The 23,780-nt window shown below is 35.3% G+C and overlaps 1 protein-coding gene across 2 annotated transcripts in view; it reads right to left on the bottom strand.

Annotated features, from left to right (window-relative positions):
• Positions 1–23,780, bottom strand: part of LOC120348747 (SPEG neighbor protein-like) — a 441,368-nt gene that overhangs the window by 115,252 nt on the left and 302,336 nt on the right. For both annotated transcript variants that reach the window (XM_039435554.1, XM_039435555.1), the window contains exon 2: positions 20,947–21,122. In XM_039435554.1, the coding sequence (XP_039291488.1) occupies positions 20,947–21,122 (176 nt within the window). The remainder of the gene's footprint in view (positions 1–20,946; positions 21,123–23,780) is intronic.

Here is a 23,780-nt window from a genome sequence, read left to right as displayed (position 1 = left end):
TTAAACCGCCTTATCTACGCCCATACTGCATTCATAATGAATAGGAATGATTGGAAGCTCATAGTTGACCTACCTGATATTATAATCACAAAACTTATCTTCAACAATTACAATCTATCTCACACTCACTCTCCCATTTAACTCATTCCGTATCTCATTCTCTCTCAGTCACTCTTACACTCTTTCACAAACTCCTAGGACAGAGAAAAGCAAGAGAGAATGGAATAATAGGGAAGAAGAGAGAGAGAGAGAGAGAGAGAGAGTGAGAGAGAGAGAGAGAGAGAGAGGGATTGATTGAGTACTTTATTTACGTAGAATACAATATATACTGGCTTATACACTTATATACAATACAGCAAAGTTTTAGATGAATTTACAAAATATAGACTTAGAATTATAGAATTCTAGAACTATAGAATTATTTAGAAAATAATTATTGAACTGCATATGATATGAAAAAGCAATTTGTAATATAAAAACTATAGATAATAATATTGTTATGCATCTACATGAATTGGCGGAGCTTTGGACATATCAATGTCCATTCTTCGAAAATAATATTAAAAATATCCTCCCCACTAACTCTCTACCAAGAGAGAGAGAGAGAGTGATTAGAGTAGATGAGATTTCTCCAGTGATGTTGATTAAAATACAATGCTGGCTCTGATTATAAACAATTAGAAGGACAGAGAGAGTATGAGAGAGAGACTGACAGACAGAGAGAGAGAGACAGACATACAGACAGGAAGATTAAGAAAGTGTAAGTGAGAGATATTGCGAGAAGAGAGAGCGTGGGAGAGAGAAAGTTTCAGAGAGAGCCAAGGAAGAGAGAATGGAAGGTTTAATGGAGGTGAACATTGAAATAAGATTAAATTACATAATTTTGTCTTGTATTCTGATATCAAGAGGAAAGAGAGGGGGTGTAAGGGTTAGAGAGGTACAGTTAGGAAAGATCGAAATGTGGAAGAGAGAAAGAGAGCTATGGTGAGGTCCACTTTATAATAGCAGTGTCTGATTAGCAATGGTATTGCAATCCTTTCCAAAGGGGATAGTGCTAATCACTTTCTCACTTTGCTCTGTCGCCAGATCGTCTTTTAACGATATAGAATTAATAACTTATTGACAAATTATTTCATCTTCATTATGGAAGTTTATTGACCGAGCGAAGTGAGGTCTAAGATTCAAGTCTAGTTCGACGGTTTGGCATTTCCCTTAATGTTTAAATGTTTGAATGTTTGAATGTTTTAATGTTTATATGTTTTTATGTTGCGCATTTACGGCTAAACGCGGTAATAAATTTTCATGAAATTTGACAGGTATGTTCCTTTTTCAATCGCGCGTCGACTTATATACAAGGTTTTTTTGGGAATTTTGCATTTCAAGGATAATATAAAAGGAAAAAGGAGCCTCCTCCATACACCAATATTAGAGTAAAAATCAGACTATAGAATTATTCATCATAAATCAGCTGACAAGTGATTACACACAGATGTGTGGTGAAGCCAGTCTATCGCTGTATTTCCATAAGGTCTATAGTTTCAATCAGGTACTTGTGGATGAGAATACTGCTTGAAGTCTACTGTTCACAGAACTACTAGTTATGAAATTATTGAAAAATATAATTTCTTGCTCAATAGAATATAATCAATCATTTCGAACTAGAATGAACAGTACATATCTCATCAATAAACCTGTATCAGCCACCGTCTATAGAAGGCATTGACAAGACAGAAAATCGGTAACTTTGTTCCCCTATCTTTCTCCATGGCCATTATAACTTGGACCTCACTAGAAAGATGTGAATTAAAATACAATGCTGCCTCTGGTTATAAACAATAACAAGGACAAAGAGTGTACGAGAGAGAGATTAGATTAGATTAGATTTCTTTATTTATGTATGCTATAATATTTACTGGCTTACAAACTGATTTACATTAAATGACGATAATGTTAGTTATTCAATGAATTTCACAAAGTATAAGTAATAAATCAATGAGAATAAATATAGAATGCAATAATTAGAATAACTATAATATAATAATGTGATGTAACTTCATAAATCGGCGGTGTTTCAACAAATAATTGTCGATTCTCCAAGAAGGATATAAAATATCCTTCCCATTAACACACGACCGGGTGTGCGGGAGAGAGAGAGAGTGGGAGAGTGAGAAAGCTAGGTGAAAAGTGACAGATCGAAAGTAGGAGAAGAAGAAGGATGTTGGGTTGAATTCGATTAGAGAATTCGCGCTAATAATTTTGGCGCCAATTTTCCACGTTTCGCGCGCGATTCGTCAACTTTGCGCGGCAAATTCCCAGAACGTAAGCTACTTCCACTGTCATTACTGCTCATAAACAACACCAATGCTTCACCCTCGATAAATGGTGACAGTTTGAAGAGCAACTCACAATAGTCTCTCCTCTGTAATTCATTTTGTGATCATAATTTGCCGGTGGCAATGAGGGAAGGTTAGGGAGAGAGATGGATAGTGAGAGAGTGAGAGAGTGAGAGAGAGAGAGAGAGTGAGAGAGAGAGTGAGAGAGAGAGTGAGAGAGTGAGTGAAAGAGAGGAGGTTAGAGAGAGAAATAGAGACAGAGAGAGGGAGTGAGTGAAAGAGAGGAAGTGAGAGGGAGAAATAGAGACAGAGTGAGAGAGAGAGGGAGAGTGAAAGAGAGGAAGTGAGAGAGAGAAGAACGAGAAAAAGGAAATGAAATGATAGACCGGGAAGGGAAGGGTTTAGAGTGATAATATTTATTATATACAAGGCAACTCTGTATGGATGTTGATTAGATCACAAGGGAAATCTGTATGATTTTGAGGTTAGAGCCGTGAGGTGGAATTATTCAGCGGCTGGGAAATCAAGCAGATCTGGAGATGAGGAGAGAAATAAATGAGGAGGGGAAGAGAGAGAGAGAGAGAGAGAGAGAGAGAGAGAGTGAGAGAGAGATTTGATATTTGATGTTTATATGATATATCTGACATTTCCAGTTCTGACAAGACTTATGGCAAACACTGGTAATAATACACAAAATAATAACACTCTTCACCCCTGCCCTTAAAGACAGTCTGTTTAATTGCATTCTCCATAACCATGAACCATATTCAGATGAAAATTACTGAGATATTGCAAATGCTAATGAATCAATAAATATTATTAAACGGAAATCCAAATTGAATTCTGTAAGTCACCCCGAAGACCTCTGCTATTGCAAATATTGACAACAGGGTAAACAGCTAGATGGAATTCGATGAGCGCTACTATTCAAAAATTATTTGTCAGCACGAAAATAGTAACAATTATTCATTCATTAGCATTTGAATATTTGCAATATCTCAGTAATTTCCATCTGTAAAATATATTTCTTCTAATATATATATATATATAATATATATATATATATATATATATATATATATATATATATAGTAATATATATTGGTTTGGAATGTGCAGACTTCTGTTAACCGCTAGACATCTGCTTCTCTAACTGTTTGCTGATTCGCTGATGAATGTTAGTAAATACAATTACAATAGTTCTAATTTATTATAATATGTACAAAACATGAGAACAGAATCTCAATCAACTTGAAAGAACTCAATCTCCACTCACAGACTCAAGTCTTTACACTGTTTAATGTGTAAATGAATTTTATAAATTTGTATTATGTTTTTGAGAATAGAAAGCTATTTGATTTGATTTGATTTGCTTACCTTGTTGTCATATTTGCAGAAGCAGAAGTCTTCGGGGTGATTTACAGCATACCTATAATTTGGATTTCCGTTTAATAGTTAAATTATTCATTAATTATCATTTCAACAAATGCAATTTCTAAATTGTGTTTTCATCTAGAGAGAATCCATGTTTAATGGGAGAGAGATAGAGAACGCTATTGTATAAGAGAGACGAAGAGCGGAAGAGATTTATGCCAGTGTTCCACTATTCAGCAAAAAACAACCCAGAGCTATTGAGCATTGTTCGGTGCCGATTTATGACGTCACTATTTCAGTGAGGTGTATGGTCGGATTCACCCCGACATGTCAGCATTTTTTGAATGGGATGTGTTGATAGTAATCATGAGAGATTCTGTCAGTTCACAGTGGATTTGAGTGTAGAGTTGGCTTCAGAAGCTTTTATCGGTTTAAAATACGATCTTCCAAATATTTCAAAGCTTGAAACCTTGTGACAAGATTTTCGCTTTTTTCATGCGGGCTTATTACATTCTCTGACCAATACGCGGCAAAATCTCGAATGGGACTCAGATCGTGATTCATGGGAGCCGGGGATTTCGTGAATGTTGGAGTAGTTGTGTATTGAACCCACACAGTTTCCAATCCATAGTGAGGTCCACGTTATAATGGCAGTGTTTGTTCAGAAATGGTATTGCTATCCTTGTCTATCATCCAACAAAGCGGATAGGGCTCTCTCTTTGCTCTGTTGCCAGATCGTCTTTTAACAATGTAGAATGATTAATTAATTACCAAAATATTCCATCTCGATTAATAAAATGCATTATGAAATTATTGAAAAATATAATTTCATGCTTGATAGAATAATATCGGGGCACCGAGATTCGCTCGTTATTTATTTATTGATAAACAAGACATAATTCTTCAAAATGATTGGGGAAGGACTAACAGACACAGCCCAAAACTGTTTCTTCCCCGAATTTTGATTTATACATTATAAATGGTCCAAAAAGTAGGTTGTGTCCCATGAGCGGATAGGGCTGTCTCTTACTTCCTTTGCTCTGTTGCCAGATCGTCTTTCAACAATGTAGAATGATCAAATAATTACCAAAGTATTTCATCTCGATTAATGAAATGCATTATGAAATTATTGAAAAATATAATTTCATGCTTAATAGAATAATATCGGGGCACCGAGATTCGATCGTTATTTATTTATTGATAAACAGGACATAACTCTTCAAAATGATTGGGGAAGGACAAACAGGCACAGCCCAAAGCTGTTTCTTCCGCGAATTTTGATTTATACATTATAAATGGTCCAAGAAGTAGGTTATGTTCCATACACTTGAATTCAGGTCCGATTTCCATTCCAAATATTTGAAAACGGAATAGTTCTAATTTAAGCCGGGTCCAGACCCTCAAGTTTACCATCAGTCTTTTAAGCAAAAGACGGATGTAAAATTGCGTCCACACGTCTCCGTTTTATGTCGTCCGTTTTCCTATTTTTGTGCTCACAAGCTCAGTTCGTCATCAACTATGGGAGAGCTAGTACTCTTGGCCACTTTTGTTTTGTGTGTGAATAATAAAAAGAAAGGTAGAGTTCATCGTTCACGTTGGAGTAGGGACTGGTTGTTGAAGATACACAAATTTTCTCACGTCGCATTGCTTCGAGAATTGCAAGATGAATATGAGAATATGTTTATAATCTTGTTTATATGTTCCTCATTTACGGTGAAACGCGGCAATAGATTTCCATGAAATTTGACTGGTATGTTGTGTTCCTCTTTAAATTGCTATATACAAGGTTTTTTGAAGTTTTGCATTTTAAGGATAATACAAAAGGAAAAGAAGTCTCTTTCGAACGCCAATATTACCGTAAAAATCAGACTATAGACATCATAAATCAGCTGTCAAGTGGATTATTACTTGCATGCAATTAATATCCCATTGGTAGAAAATCAGCTGTCGTGTGTACTGTTGATTGCAATCAATAGGGCATGCATTATTGATAACTCGATGTAGCTTATTATTTTCCTCCCGATTTTTCTCTGCTTTCAACTCGGTAAGTTTTCAATGATATTAGCATAGTTGTTTTAAACAAATTATTAGCATTCTAATGCTAATAATTATTTTCAATATTGATAATTATTGTCGATACAACTAAAATCATAATATCAACATCAAATTCTGAGAGTATCATGAGAATCAAGAAAGAAAAAAAGCGTTATATAAAATCGATGAAAAAAACTTGCTTATTTTCAAGTACTCGCGAGGCATTTTATTAATTTGAGGGCGCTGAATCCGAATCTGAAATCACAATTTCTCTATCTCAATTTTCACGCGTTTTAGGTTTTGGTGGATAGGCAAAAGACGGACGGTTTGATGGAAAAAGATTCCCGGCCGATACATTTTAAGTTTGACGACTTAAGCTTGAAGACCCATCCGTTTTACCGTCCAGACGCAACGATTTACATGCTCCGACTTTTGCTTGAGCAAAAGACTGAAGCTAAACTTGAGCGTCTGGACCGGGCTTTAGATTGTTTACAAACCAAATAGAATAACAAAATAACACTTACTAATCACTTGAAACTGTGAAATAATGATCAACTTTTAATATTATTATATACCATGTCATGTCAACAAATCAGATCATTTTGATCGAGTCTATTAAAATTTCTAGATTTCTCGCGAGATACGATAAGCTGATTGATTACACAGCTGATCTCCCACACAGTAGGCACAAACATCTTCTGTTATCGACAGACGACGAAATTATCTTCTTTTCTCCAAGGTTGAATTATCCTTTTCATATCCTCCAGCAAGTTTTCCCAGGGATGAGACCTAGTGCAATCAAGTTTCTATATCATAGACCCACTATGTTCCAAATGTCGTAGAAATCGTTAGAGCCGTTTCCTAGATCCGTTGGACATAAATAATAACCATAAATAGATAAAAATATGAATATATATAAATAATCTAATATAAAGAAATTCAGATATTCAGAAATAGCTCGCTTAATATAATGAGATAATTATTGATTATTTTGAACAAGAAAGAACGGGTTATATTACATCAATTAACTTGTATCAGCTACCCTCCATAGAAGGCATTTACAACGCAGAGGATCGGCAACGTTGCTTCCCAATCTTTCCTCACTGCCATTATAACTTGGACGTTACTACAGTTTCGAATGGAAATGACAGAACACTGGAAAACTAAGAGCAAAAATTAGCATTTTTCTGAAGAGCGATTTCAGTTCATTTCAAAAACTCTCCCAGGACACTCTGTGGATTCTACACTCAACACATTATCTTCTTTTCCTTGTTCTACTTCTTTTTCTCCGTCTTCTTCTTCTTTTTCTCTTTCTTCTTATCATTATTATCCCACTCACCGTTTCTCTCTATAAGGAAGTGGAAGTGCCTTGGAATGGTACAAACCACTTTCTCCCAAGATGACACTCTTGGGACATTCTCCACGCTTCTCTCTCACTCCAGAGGGACCATAATTCTATCTCCCTCGACGCTCATCTCTCAAACAATGCCACAAACAAACACAAATTTCTGTTTCTTTGACTTCTACTCCTGATTTTTTCAAGACCTCTTCTACAGTTCTCTTCTTTCTTTTGACCTTCTTCCTCCTTTCATTTTTTCTTTTTCTTCTTCTACTCCTCCTCCCTCTTTTTCATAAGACAGAACTCTAATCGAGAATGAGAGAGGAAAAATATTTTCCTCCTCTTTCCTCTTCTTCTTCTCTGTCATCATGTCTGTTTTCATCTTCTAATTCTTCTACTCCTTTATCTCCTTCTTCACATACTTCTTCACCACAAAACAAACACACATTTCTGTTTTTCTGGACTTCCACTTCTGATTTTTTTAGGTCCTCCACTACCATCCTCTTCTTCTGCATCTTCTTCTTCTCCTCCTTCCGCCACTCTTTCTTCTTATTCTTCTTCTTCTTCTTCTTCTTCTTCTTCTTCTTCTTCTTCTTCTTCTTCTTCTTCTTCTTCTTCTTCTTCTTCACATTCTCCTTTTCCTTCTCTTCATTCTCCTTCTTTTCCTTCTCCTCATTCTCGTTCTAATTCTTGTTCTTGTTCTTCTTTATGGTCTTTTCCCTCTCCTACTTCCTCTTCATTTTTTTCTCCTACTCCTCCTTCTTCTTCATTATCTTTTCCTTCATGTCTATTCCTTCTCCTTTTTCGTCATCTTCTACTCCTATTTCATCTTTTCCTTGTTGTTGTTGTTCCTGTTCTTCTTCTTCTCATCCTTCTTCTCCGTCCTCTTCTTCTTCTTCATCTCCTTCTTCTCCTTCTTCTCCTTCTTCTTCCTCTTCATCACCTCCTCTTCCCTTATTCATCCACCATCTCCTTCTCCTTTTTCTCCATCTTCTACTTCTATTCCATCTATTCCTTCTTCTTCTTCTTCTACGTCTTTTCCATCTTCCACTTTTATTTCATCTTTTCCTTCTTCTTCTCTTCTTCTTCTTCTTCTTCTTCTTCTTCTTCTTCTTCTTCTTCTTCTCCTTCTTCTCCTTCTTCTCCGTCCTCTTCTTCTTCTTCATCTCCTTCTTCTCCTTCTTCTCCTTCTTCTCCTTCTTCTCCTTCTTCTTCCTCTTCATCACCTCCTCTTCCCTTATTCATCCACCATCTCCTTCTCCTTTTTCTCCATCTTCTACTTCTATTCCATCTATTCCTTCTTCTTCTTCTTCTACGTCTTTTCTATCTTCCACTTTTATTTCATCTTTTCCTTCTTCTCTTCTTCTTCTTCTTCTTCTTCTTCTTCTTCTTCTTCTTCTTCTTCTTCTTCTTCTTCTCAGTCTTCTTCTTCTTCTTCTTCTTCTTCTTCTTCTTCTTCTTCTTCTTCTTCGTCTTCTACTTCTTCTCCTCCTTCTTCTTCTTCTTTTTCTTCTCCTCCTTCTTCTCCTTTTTCTTCATTTTCTACTTCTATTCCATCTACTCTTTCTTCTTCTTCTTCTTCTTCTTCTTCTTCTTCTTCTTCTTCTTCTTCTTCTTCTTCTTCTCTACTTGTTCTTCTTCTTCCTCTTAATCACCTCCTTTTTCTTTATTTCTCCTCCTTCTCCTCCACCTTTTTCTTCATCTTCTACTTCTATTCCATTTCTCCCTTCTTCTTCTTCGTTTACTTTTTCCTTCTCTCATTCTCGATTAGAGTTCTGTATTCTTGTTCTCTGCCATCTGTATTACCTCCTTCTATTCTGTTGATGCTTAGCGGGTTGCCTACCCTGTTCCTGCCCCCTGTCATCATGCTGTGGAGACTCATTGATAAATAGTTATAGTTATTGTCATTGATAGTTATTGTTGATAGTTATTGACCGAAGCGAAGCTGAGGTCTTATTATTCAACAAAAATCCCAAATAAAATGCTGCAAATCACCCCGAAGACTTCTGCTACTGCAGACATTGACTGCAGTACATTGACTGCAGATATCAATGTCTGCAGTAGCAGAAGTCTTCGGGGTGATTTACAGCATTTATTTAGGATTTTCGTTAAATAATAATTATATATTAATTAGCATTTGAATAAATGCATTCTCTATTTAATTCCATCTGTAAACTGAGGTCTCAGTTTCGACTCGATCGGCTTATGTCTGTTTGTTTGTTTGTACCGCAGTTACAGTCGCAGTTATTGTCTGATTTGGATGAAATTTGGTATGCAAGTTATTTGAAACAAGGCGCAGAAACGTATGTGTAACGATTTTGATAAGACCTCCGGTTTTAATGAAAATTGAATATAAATTGTGCCGCTCTAGAATGTGCTGTATTGAATGAATGGTATCGTTGGAATGCTATCCGTAGAGGACAAGAGCTGTTGTCAGCGGTGAACCTTGAAACGTCTTAGCCGCTCCAAATCATACTGTATTTATTAATTGAAGAAAACTTCTCACTCTTAATTGCACCATCAATTATTTCTTCTTCCCTTTTCAACACGATATTTCCCTCTTTCATAGATGAATGGTTTCTAGACCTACCGAACCGACCGGAGACATCACAGCTTAGTTAGTTAGCTCTTGTTTTCGCAAATCATACTGTATTAATTCTATTGAAGAGAACTTCTCACTTAATTGCACCATTTCTTCTTCCTTTTTCAACACGATATTTCCCTGTTTCATAGATGAATAGTTTCTAGACCTACCGAACCGACCGGAGACATCACAGCTTAGTTAGTTAGCTCTTGTTTTCGCTTTAGTACGAGATCGGAAACCGACTTGTGAGCATAAACATTCTGCATGGGCATAACAAGCCGCCATAACATTGAATCCACTTTCCATGAAAAACATTATTAGCAACCTCCTGTCATTGTCACCAACAAATTTAGAATCATTTCCGTCTCACTATCGTCTGTGAGACGATTCATAGTCTAAATTGCCTACTGCATATTTCATTTTTCTGTCAGTTGACCAATTTCTTATAATTATTTGTTAGAAAATTTGTAATATTGTGAATATGGGGACGATATGAAGGTACCTCCTTGAGAGACATTTTAAGTCCGGTTTCCCCTGGACAATGTCTTTAGCACTTTCAATGGAGAAAAATAGATGACATGGATAAATCTTCACAATATACTGTACTTTCTTAATGGCCCTTCTCATTAGTTTGAGAGTTGTAGGCTATTCATGAGCGAGGTCTACTGTTCGCGGAACTACTATCTGTTATATTTATTGATAAGTTATCGATGTTCTTGATACTTTTGGAAATTGGAGCTGCAATGTTTCCACTTTTTCTCTAATATTGATAACTACCATAGTGAGGTTCACGTTATAATGACAGTGTCTGATTAGCAATGATATTGTTATTCTTGTCTATTATTCAACAAAGCGGATAGCGAGATCTCTTTCCCGCTTTGTCCTGTTGCCAGATCGTCTTCTAACAATGTCGAAATTATAATTAATTTACGAAACATTACATTCTGATTATGAAAATTCAATATAGAATTATTGATAAATATGATTTCTTGCTAAATAAAATATAATTGATTATTTCAAACGAGAATGAACAGTTAATAATACATCATTAAACCTGTATCAGCTACCGTCCATAGAAGGCATTGACAAGACAGCGGTTTGGCAACGTTTTTCTCCTACCTTTCTCCACTGCCATTATAACGTGGCCCTCACTATACAATACCACATTCACTTTTTCATAGCTACATGAAATGTTGCTGAGAGGATGACAATGGTTAACAATTGCAACACGTGTGTGTGTGTGTGTGTGTGTGTGTGTGTGTGTGTGTGTGTGTGTGTGTGTGTGTGTTGTGTGTGTGTGAGTATGTGTCACCCTCCAGCAAAAGTTCTGTCAACTTGTGTTGATGAAGCCGACCTGCAAGCGAGTTCCTGAGGCTACTTCTCTCTGTGTACACATCGATAACAACGTCAACTCAGAACTGACCCAAAACTAACTCAAAACTCATACTCAAAACTAACTGGAACACATCCCTGCTCAACTTGCGTAATCCGTGTCCTCTTCTTCGATACCATCGCACTCACCTATAGAGAGATAGATAGATAGCCTGATAGATATATTAGATAGCATCCACTGACCACCAAAACAGAGTGATCTGGGACTTGTCATAAAAATCTGGTGTGGTACACTCACACAACTTTCCTTGCTCATTGATCTATAAGCCTCAATAACGAGCATATAACAATATGCCGATTGGCGGCTAAATAATTAAATCTACGATTAACCTATTGTTATTTTTTTCAGAGAACATTATTTTCCTTTGTTTGAATTATGAAATTTGAGGATTTTTAAAAGTTGTCAAAACAGCTGTTCTACAAATAGAGAATAGACATGTTTTTTTTTGAATAAACTGCTCTACCTACCTACCTCACGCACGAGAAGGAGGATACAAAGTAAATTTCTCAGAGATGGGGTGGACCCCTATTAGTTCCCCAGAAAGAAGACTCCTGCCAGTTAATAGAGCTGATAAATACAGGGTAATGAATTTGAAAAAAATCGGTCAAGTTATTTTCGAAAAAATCGTGAGAAACATGGTTTTTCAGTAATTATCCGCCATTTTTCTCAAGAATATTACGGAGCTCCTGCAATTTTCCCAGGAAAGAGACACATGTCAGTCGATAGGGCTTATGAATAGCTGAACATGGTATGAATTTGAAGAAAATCGTTACAGCCGTTTTCGAGAAAACCGTGAAAAACATGGTTTTTAGTGATTATTCGCCATTTTTCTCAAGAATATTACGGAGCTCCTGCAATTTCCCAAAAATGGGACTTATGTCAGTTGATAGAACTTATGAATAGCTATCCATGGTATGAATTTGGAGAAAATCGTTAGAGCCGTTTCCGAGAAAACCGTGAAAAACATGGTTTTTTAGTAATTATCCGCCATTTTTCCGCCATCTTGAATTGAATTCTATTGAATTTTTTATTGTCGGATCCTCATGGCATAAGTTCCTTAGGTTTGAAATTTCAAGTCAATCGGTTGATTAGGAATGGAGTTACCGTATCGTGTTCACAGATATACACACATACACACATACACACATACACACACACACATACACACATACACACATATACACATACACACACACAGACCAACACCCAAAAATCATGTTTTTGGACTCAGGAGACCTTGAAACGTATAAAAAACTTGAAATTAGGGTACCTTAATTTTTTTTGGAAAGCAATACTTTCCTTACCCATGGTAATAGGGCAAGGAAAGTAAAAATCTAATATAAGGGCCTGTTTCCGTGCTCGGGATTCATATTAAGTTCTGGACTTTGGATAGCTGGAGTCAGAAAATTGGCTTCCCGAAACGGGGCGTAGTCGCACTTCCTCTCAAGAGGTGGAGAAGCAGTAGAAGGGAAGAGAAAGAAGAAGAAGATGTGAAATGGAAGAAGAAGAAGAAGAAGAAGATGAAGAAGTCAGGAGATGATGAAGATGAAGAAGAAGAAGAAGAATGGAGGAGAAGGAGAATTAAATCAAATAGGTTTTTATTATACATGATTTCAGGGTACAAATATTCATATCATACATCAACGTTACATCTTCTGCAACCAAACAATCATGAATAAAACTTACAGTTGAACCAAAAAATTAAACATTATAACTAAATCTAATTGCTATTATATCGTAGCTACAGAAAATACAACATTATATTTTGAGAAATTGATGAAAACTCTCCACAAAGGCAAAGCCTGTTTGTGGAAGAGGGTCTTGGCGATGATTGGATAACGTCGGACTGTCCCTATACTTACATCTATCACCCAGGTAAACCAGGTATTAATATCAGAGAAAATTTGAAGTTTCAATGATTTTAAGTATAGAAGATGTAAACATTTAGAGTTAAATTTGGACTATCATTACACGACATTTGCTTTATTTATACAAAGAATGAACTTCAAAATCATACAAATCACTTCTATATTTGTCCTCCCAATCTCCTTTAACCAGTTATTAACATTTTTTTTATAAATATATTTGGATTTACCTTCGGTATTACGTAGATTTTCAGGCAGATTTCTATACAGAGTGTGTGCTATATAATAAGTATTAGTAGTGGAATGAGTTTTGACTAGCCTTGGAACTTGGATTCCTATTGCTTCTGACGAACGAGTTCGATAGCTGTGCTCAATTTTCTTGAACATATCTTTATGATTTTTGTATATGTATAACAATATATTTCTTACATAAATTTGCCTTACACTTAGAACATTAGATTCTACAAAAATTTCATTAGTAGGAGTGCGAATACGTTTTCTTAATGCTGTTTCAATAATTGATTTCTGTGTAACTTCCAAGGGTTTTAGTAATGCTTTATAGGCACCCCCATAAGCTAAAATTACCACTTCGATAAGTGACTGGACATAAGAGAAATAGATATTTCGTAGCTCTTTTAGTGATAGAATTTTGTTTAATTGGTAAAAAATGTATATAACTTTGCGAATTTTACTTTTCAAGAATGCAATATGAGCCGACCAATTCAATTTCTCATCTATCATTACTCCTAAATATTTATAAGCTTCTACACTTCCAATCGATTCACAGTTACATTGTATATTGGTAGGTTCAGTACAAGAATGTAGAGTGATGTTATTAATTCTGTCTTCTTGCGTTCTTCTGGAAAAAAATTCTATGAATTTAGATTTCTTGATATTTAAAGTCAATGGGCCATATGAAAAAAACCAGAGCAAAATAATGCTCATGAGCAAGAGTATGGAGCATAAGCTTTTGCTCATGAGCAAAAGGTAGAAGCAAAAGCATTTGCTCATTTTTATATGAATAAGCTTTACCTTATACTCTTACCTTATGCTCCTGAACTCTGGAGCAAATGCTCACGTATTTTAGAGATTTTTCATCAGCTGATTCGCTTTTGTAGCCTTAGTTTGTTTTTATAGATCACGGAAGCGCTAAATATGCAAATAGGGTGCGCCGCTTGTGTTTGCGTTGTCTGCTCTGTTTTCTATTTATGAATAGTTTCAGGTTAGTTGAGTTTAGAATTTTGAAATAATAGCGTGAGAAAATGTCATCTTTATAATAATCTTCAGCATATTCTTTTAATATCAATAGCCTTCTTATAATCGTCCACACTCTCATCTTCTTAAATGCCTATCTCCTATTTTGTGATGACTATCTTTTATATTTATTCTTTTGTAGGAATAATGGTGATATATATATATTATCATGGTTGAATCTAATAAGAGTTTTATAGTTCTCAACTGATGGTTGTGATCGTATCTGGTATAGTTTCCTCTTCCTCATACGGATTAGTAGAGCCATTTCACTTTGAGCAGAAGGTGATAAGCTGCTCTAGACTAGACTAACCTTTTTTGAAGCATTTGCTTCAAAAGTTGAGCAAATGCTCTAGTTTATTCATACAATTTTGAGCTAAAGCTTTTACTTTTGAGCAGATGCTCGAACTATTTTTTTGATGAGGATGAGTAAAAGGTTTTGCTCACGTTTATTCATAGAAAATGAAGCAAATGCTCCATATTTTAGAAGTATAAGCAAATGCTCAACTTTATTCATATGGCCCAATATGTTATTATCAAACCAAAGAAGAAGAAGAAGAAGAAGTCATGAGATGATGAAGAAGAGGAAGAAGAGAAAGAAGAGGAAGATGTCAGGAGATGATGAAGAAGAAGAAGAAGAAGAAGGAGTAGGAGGATGATGAGGTGGTGGTAGAGTAGAAGGAGGAGGAGACCCTTTCAATAGTCTTCCTAGTTGAAGCTGAACTGAAGGATCTATTTTGAAAACATGAATAATTATAACAACAGATCCTGAGCTCTGCAAGACATTTCCACAGAACTCTGTGTTCCATTCGATGATACACCGGGCAGCTCACGATATTCTAATTTTAATTAACTAATTCGTGGAACACGGATGCGAGGGGATTGCTTTAAGCCCTTCCGATGTTGACCTGCCAGGTCACGCATGCATGCAGATAGGAGAAGGATGGAGGTGCGACAAGGATAGTGATAGGACTATAGTGAGGTCCACGTTATTATGGCAGTGTGTGATTTGCAATGGTGTTGCTTTCCTTGTCTATCGTTCAACAAAGCAGATGGCGCTATCTCTTCCACGCATTGCGATGTTGCCACATCGTTTATCAACAATGTAGAAATTCAACTGATTGACAGAATATTCAATCTCAATCATGAAAATTTATCATCACATCTTTAGAAAAAATATTTTCTTGACAAATAAAATATGATGAACTATTTTCAGCAATAATGAACAATTACATTCATCAGTTATAGCAGTATCAGCTGTTTGGGTGGCAAGGCTGAGTTCTGACAACCCTTTTCTCCTATCTTACTACACAAACATTATAACGTGGACCTCACTATACGACTATAATAGAGATAGATCCAAGTTAAGATGGCAGTAAAGAAATATGGGAAAACAATGTTGCCGATCCTCTGTCTTGTCAATGCCTTATATACACGGTAGCTCATACAGGTTTATCGAAGTAATATTAACTGTTCATTGTCGTTTAGAATGATCGATCATATTAATCAATCATCAATCTATATAGTATATAAAAGCGAAATGGCACTCACCCACTCGCAGAACTAAAAAACTACTGGACCAAAAACGTTCAAATTTGGTAGGTATGTTCAGTTGGCCCTTTAGAGGCGCACTAGGAAATCTTTTGGCAATATTTTAACTGTGAGGGTGGTTTTTAAGGGTTCAAAGTTCGTCTTTTAGCATGTATATTCTTCTTATTCTCTTTATTATAATTGAAGGAAAGGCCATACCATATGTTAATATAGAACTATAATCTAGAGAGAGTACCTCTTCTAAACAGTTGTTAACTGGTAACTAAATTAATAATTTTGTCAGGTTGGCATTAAGTTGAGTTGACTTTGTTAGGTTGGCACCAAGTTGAAGATTTAAATGCATTTATCGCGGAAAAATTGATTGGGCACTGCTACTTTAATCAGAGCTATTCCTGATATTATATAATATTACTAGCCGTCAGGCTCGCTTCGCTCGCCATATCCGTTTAGCCAAAAGTTTAGTCTGGACCCCCGACTGGATCGTCCTAACATATTATCATAAAAATGCTCAAATGAAAAATGCAGGCGAGCGAAGTGAGCCTGCTGATCGCATTCTTGGACGATCCAGTCGGGGGCTAGACGGATATGGCGAGCGAAGCGAGCCTGACGGCTAGTAGATTATATTTCTCAAATAATTCCATGATGAATATCCATAATCAAGATTGAATATTATGAGAATTATTTATTAATTCTACGTTGTTGAAAAGCGATCTGGCAACAGAGCAAAGCGAGAAAGAGCTAGCGCTATCCGCTTTGTTGAATGATAGACAAGGATAGCAATACCATAGCTGTTCAAACACTGCCATTATAACGTGGACCTCACTAGAGGGAGGAGATAAGACAAGGATAATGAAAGGTCATAGCTTATCTGTCGTGTATGCTGTACGGCTTATAACGCATGGCCGACTTCGGAAGCATACTCTTAATCATATTGGAGGTCCGTTATCACTCTTTCATTATTCCTCTCTATCTATCTTCAATCATTCCCTTCTATCACTCTCACTCACTCACCGTTCTCTCTCCACTCAATTTCTATCTCTCTTTCTCCCTGATGCTCCACACATGCACACTAGAACAGGTGAAAATACTCTAAGAATTCCAAATCATCGAACAACTATTTATACAAAATCCTTCCTTGTTAGCGGTTGTCGTGCATGGAATGCACTCCCAAATCAAATTAGGTCCATAGAGAGTCGAGCGGGCTTCACCCGTACATTGAGACATTATCTTTTAGAAAAAATGGCTGAAACTGTCCAACCCTAGAGCAGCATGACATTCAATTAAACCTTCCTTAATACCTATTTTTATCCTCTATAATCATTTCCCTCCACTCCAAAGTAGAAATTATGCGTTTTCTCTCTTTTATTTCTTTCATGTAAATTTAGCATAAAAATGTGTATAGGCTACATTTAAGATTGTTTCTTATTCTAACTCTTCCTCGAGTGGATTTTAGCAACCTTTTCCTATATCCCTTCCCCTCTTTTTTGTATTATAATTTCCCCTTCATAATTCCCAATTAGAATTATTATTATTCCTCCATGAGCTTTCATAATCATATTATCTTGATACTTAGGCTAGTTACATACACATCGATTTTTGGTCGTACGATATTTTACCGTCCTTATAAATTCTATTAGATTGAACAGATGATTTCAAACATATGATGTTTGCCAAGTTCCGTTTAATCTCATAGAATTCATAGTGACGACAAAATATCGTACGACCAAAAATCGATGTGTGTGTAACTAGCCTTACATGAACTAATCTCTTTAGTACAATAATTTCCTTTTGTCATCAACATTATTTTTGGATTTAAAATCTACAAATCTTTTTTCTAATAATAAATTTCACTCCATCATTATTCCAATTATTATATCATATTGATTTTCGAATTATTGGGAATTAACTTTTTCTTTATTTTTTCCCCTTATTATTATTTACTCTTTTCTGTTAATTGATTTAACTAAATGATTTATCGTTTCTATGATTTGGTTTTTACTTATTGATACTTTCTCTTCATTTTTTTCGCTTAGACATAATATTTCGTTTGAATTTTCAACTTTCTTTTTTCACGGTTAAGTGCTGAAGGGGAGGGTATCCTTGATACCCTCTCTGAGAATGGACTTCTTAAGGTCCAAACTTCACCGTTTCATGTGAAAAAATTACAGTAGTACCTTAACTTTTGCATTTTTCATCATTATCCTCGCTCAATATTATTGTAGAACTCATCAGTTTAATATGATTCACCATGTCATTTTACTGCTACTGGTAATTATTTTTAATGCTAGAACGTAAGTTGAATTATGTTTTGTTAAACACATGAATAAAGGAATCTGAATCTCAATCTGAATCTGAATCTCTCTTTTGGTAGAGAGTTATTGGGGAGCATATTTTTAATATTCTTCCCGAAGAATGGACATTGATATGTCCAAATCTCCGCCAATTCATGTAGATGCATAACAATATAATTATCTACAGTTATTATATTACAAATTGCTTTTTCATATCATATTCAGTTCAATAATTATTTTCTTAGTCTGTATTATGTAAATTCATCTATAATTTTGCTGTATTGTAAGCTATTGTATATAAGTGTATAAGCCAGTATATATTGTAATCTACATAAATAAAGTACTCGATCAATCAATCATCGAACTATCTATTCCAAATCGTTCCTTGTCAGTGCTTGTGGTGAATGGAATAAGCTTCCCAACTCTATTAGTGCATTGAGAGCCGAGCGGGCTTCATCCTGTCTTTGAAAAAGTATCTTATAGAGAAAATGACTGAGTCTGTCGAACCCTAGAGCACTGCATGACAAATATTCTAATCTCCCTTCCTTTCCATTCTCCATTCCATTCATCCATCCATTTTCCACATCCCATCTCCATTCTACATAATACATATTCATCTTCCCATCTCAAGATTTTCAGTATATTGTCAAAATTACTCAATCATTTTCTGAAATTTTGATTAAATCCCACCCTATAACATTTGTTTCATTTATCTTATTTTAATTATTAATGCAATATTGTAATGGGATATTTATGGTTGGAATATATTGGGGTTATATTATGTAAAGGTATTGTGATGGTATTATAAGGTTGTGAGAACAACCCTAGACATTATGGTAACAATTTATAATAGGGGAATCGCTTGGCTTGCGAGAGGTTAAATTGATCTAACTCTATAACTCATGAGAAAGGAACTATATTTTAAAATAATAAACAAAACAGTTATATTTTGGAGAACTAAGTAATCGATTTAATCAAATTGTAACTCAAAATGAAACTGGAAACTTAAATAAAAATAATATTGAGAAAACTTTTTAAACAAACATAGAATAATTACAGGATTTGCCTCCAATAAAAAAGATGAATAATATATAATAATAAATTGATAATATTAGCTCACTGAACCAGGAAAATGGTGTCTCGGAAAAGAAGGTTAGAGCCGGGCCCGATTATCTGCAGTAGATAGCTCCAGGTTCTGTCATCATTGATAAATGATACCTTAGCATAAGTTCATTATGATAGGCAGGGTTTGGTGCATCCTCTCATATTTCATGCACGGTTTCATAATTAATTCTCTTCTCTTCTATTAAAAGTCTGATCACAATGTTTTGTAATAGGACCACCTTCATAGTTTATTTATTACCTATTTCATCTACCCTCTATTGTATTTTATTATGAACTTAAATTTTCCATGGTATACTTTCATGATATGTTTCATTCCACATGGATGCGAATAACAACTTCAGTTTGCTAATGTGATAATGCTCTAGTACAGTATAATGTTGATTGCTCAATATGTACAATATTATTTTCTTTGATATTTGTAATTGATTAATAATGATGCGGAACTGTATTATTGATTTATTTATTCGAATTCATTTAATTTTCTATTTTCTATTTTTGTGAATCTTACCATAGGCAACAGCCTTGTAACAATTATCAATAAATATCTTATCTTATCACTCTCTCTCACTCACTCTGTCTCAACATACATAGATGGAGAACTCAAATCTAATTCAATATAATCTCCCATGTTTATTCTCTCACTCCCTCTCTACGCTTTCCCCCCATCTTTCTTTTGTACTCGCTCTCCTTTCTGTCACCTACCGTTCTCTCCAACTCTCTCTCTCTCTTCAACACACACTCTCTCTCTGGAGAGATAACACATAACACATAGGTCTGTTATGTACAATAAGTCGTTCCTTGTGACGCCTGTAGTTTTTGGAATTCTTTGCCTACTGAGCTAAGGCAAGCTGAGGGACATCATCGGTTTGGCGCGGCTGTCTTGCGGTGGATCAGAGGTGGTGGACTCGCCTGGAATGTTCCCTGAATATTAACGTAAGTGTGAGTGTATGTTTGTGTGTGTGTGTGTGTGTGTGTGTGTGTGTGTGTGTGTGTGTGTGTGTGTGTGTGTGTGTGTGTGTGTGTGTGTGTGTGTGCCCTTTCTTCCTTCCTTTATTTTTTATTCCTTCCTACTTCTATCGAAATGGTCTATGGATTTTGAACTGACTTTTTCTACCGTTTTAACTTTTCTCTTCTTTCTTAAAAGATATATGTATAAATGCATATATGCACTCATGGGCCGATACAAAAATTGAAAACATTCAGAGAGTCAATAACTTGTTTGGCCTATGTAGCCGGGAGACATTGCTGTGTCCTGTCTGCAAAAACTAAGCTTCAAATTTTAACATTTCATAATTTAATTTAATATTTTTTGTGATTGTGAAGGGAGATTTTTGTTTGGATTTGTATTTTGAAATCAATTCATCATATTAATTTTATCTGATAAATTCAAAATTATTGTAGTACATACATTTTTTGGACTGAAAATAGTGTGTGAATTAAGTTATCATTCAAATAACCTCTATACTGTGTATTCCAAATTAAGGTTCAAATCAGTTTTGGGCAAATGCCTTTTGTTTTCACCTGCATTGTAGCTATTGTCTATGAATAAATAAACGAGTAAAAAGGGAAAAAATTGATAATTCAAAATCCACTTAACACAATAACACTTTCATTTTAAAGTTGGAATACATCCGTAGTCTCGCATTTAAAATTTTTTCATGAAAAATTCACTTTCAAAAAAAAAATGTTTGTCTCAAACCTTTGAAACAACTATTTGATAAACACAGTCATATAAAACAAAGAATTCATCTTATGTATTTTTTTCACAGACTTGAATTCGAAAGAAATGAATAGATGAATACTCACAGTCTTGTTGCCAAGGTTTTTAACCTTGCAGTTGAGATAGGCTGTCTTCCCAAGTAAAGCGGTCACATTTTTGGACGCCGCTTTGTCGAAGTACGGCCCTTGATGCGTCTGTGGGCTGAGGGCGTTTGCCCCCTGTGACCCCTTGGAGGCCTGGCCGCCATTTTGTGCTCCAATAACTGTGAAAGAAATTGAAGTTCATGTAAAATGAAAAATCATTTCGAAAAGATTACATTTCAAATGTATGATACAATAAAAATCTGGTGTGGCGCACTCACATAACTTTCCTTGCCCTTATGAAAATTGATCAACTGACGCTAGTGTTCCCGCACATCTCAAATCTACTACCTATTGTAAGATCTGAGACAGCTGGTGACAGGACAATAGCGCTGCAGACACTCGAAGTCTGCTATCTCTTCAAAGTGAATGATTTAATAGAATCAACAGTTGCCAACAGTTTGCAATTATAATTGAATCGCATTTTCTCGCATTTCGAGCTTATTTTCAATTTCAGGTGAAAATGTTACTGAACATAACATGTAGAGATTTTCATGCTGAATCTTTTCCACTTGAATTTTTTAGTTTGAATTGTATTTGAAGACTGATAATAATTGAGAATCTCAAATCAAACTTTGCATAGATGGGGCGGTGCTCCTGAAATTTTTACAGATATAGGACTTGTTGCAGTTGATAGAGCTTATCAATGACTTTTCCAGGTATGAATTTGATCGAAATCGTTGGAGTCATTTTCGAGGAAATCGCGGAAACCCTGTTTTCGACAACATTTTCGCCATTTTAGCCGCCATCTTGAATTGCATTTGATCGAAATTGTTCGTGTCGGATCCTTATATTGTAAGGACCTTAAGTTTTAAATTTCAAATCATTCCGTTGATTGAGGGATGAGATATCGTGTACACAGACGCACATACACTCATACACACACACACATACAGACCAATACCCAAAAACCACTTTTTTTGGACTCAGGGGACCTTGAAACGTATAGAAATCTAGAAATTGGGGTACCTTAATTTTTTCGGAAAGCAATACTTTCCTTACCTATGGTAATAGGGCAAGGAAAGAAAAAATGTGTTTATTTCGCGTATGCAGATACAGCTAGGGATGTTCTCATTAGAAGATGAGAATTACTATTAATGGAGTTACTATCAAGAAATATACTATATAGAATTATCTGTATAATATAGAATTTTAGCTGTGCTTGTAACAAAGTTTTTTATATTTTTTTTGGATCAAAATTCTTCAAAGTAGCTCCTCATTTTGCAGTTTTTAGTGATCAGTGGGTATAATTTTGTTATACAATTTCGGTTTCAACCAATCCAAAACCAAAATCTCTTTTTTCTAAGTATTTCTACTGAAAATTGGACTCAAATTCAGAAGTGAATGAGACATAACCTACTCCTTGGGCTAATTGAGGTCTGAGATTCAAGTCGACGGTTTTGCATTCCTCTTTATGTTTATATTTATGTTCCGCATTCACAGCGAAACGCAGCAATAGATTTTCATAAAATTTGACAGGTATGTTCATTTTTGAATTTCGCGTCGATGAATATATACGGTTTTTTAGTGTTAAACAGTACATAGTATATTAACAAATATATTAGCAAACATAGTAAATCGAATTCATAGTTTACTATTTGTAATTGATGATGTGCTCTTTTTTGAAGTGTGAAAAAATTGTTATTTTGATGAGTGATAGTAGCGTAACCTAGATTTGATTTGGACAGTAGTATAAATTTGAAAAGGGAGAGTTTTGGGCATAAGCCTGTTATGCCTCCTCAAATAACTGAAAAAATAATTATACGACTGAGAAAATGAATAAATAAATATATGAACTGTAAATTCAATCTTTCGTTACAAATTTTACAAACACTCCAGAACAAAGCTCGGTCCCCCGATATCAGAGTAACTGGAATAAGCAAACTTCTCTACCACACTCTATAATATCATGGTCATCCTAACAATATTATCGCCTCATCATACCAGCAATGCCTATCGACCACACGATCGGTCATTGGTTGATTGAGTCGCCATTGGAGTGAGAGAGATCGAAAATAGCGTCACCAGCAGTGTACATAACTCAGTTGGAGTGTGATGATGATGATGGGGAGGATGATGAAGAGAAGGAGGAGGAGGTGGAGGAGTAGGAGGATGAGGAGTAGGAGGAGGAGAAGGAGGAGGAGGAGAAGGGGTGGGAGGAGGAGTGAGAGGATAAGGAGGAGGATGAGGTGAGTTGGCTGAGTGGTGTCTGCATAGTTTACTGGTTAATCAATATCGGAAATGCTTGGGATTCCTCTCTGACACCTCATGCAACATGTCACGTTATTCTTTATATTAAAATAACGATTAGCCTCCTGCTTGGCATCAGTCGGTAAAGCATGAGATTTAATATAATTAGGGCGTGGTTTTTTAATAGTATTCAGTCTTAAAAAATCTTGATAGGCCTAGATATGGGCTTCTCCAATAACTCTTGTAATTCAATAATAATAAATATATATATAAAATGATACTTATACTATAGAGATGAGGAATATAAAATAAATTGCACACCATGTAAATTTCACACATATATTACACAAATAATGCAAAGATCAATCGAGGCAAAAAATATATATAGAGCGATAAAAAATATAATATAAAAAATAGAACAATATTTGAAATCAATAAAAATATCACAGGCCAACTTTATATTCTAGATTTATGGCACGAATCATTTCCATGTGCCTTTATCTTGAAATCATATGCATTCTTTGGCATGTAGCTGTGACATGTACTTGCTAATACTTGTCTGCTTGGATAATTCAATCAAAAATATGTGT

Source organism: Nilaparvata lugens, chromosome 9 (genome assembly GCF_014356525.2).
Source record: "Nilaparvata lugens isolate BPH chromosome 9, ASM1435652v1, whole genome shotgun sequence".
NCBI classification, from domain to species: Eukaryota; Metazoa; Arthropoda; class Insecta; order Hemiptera; family Delphacidae; genus Nilaparvata; species Nilaparvata lugens.
The sequence above is the reverse complement of the archived record's forward strand: the minus strand, read 5'-3'. Positions and strand labels throughout refer to the sequence as shown.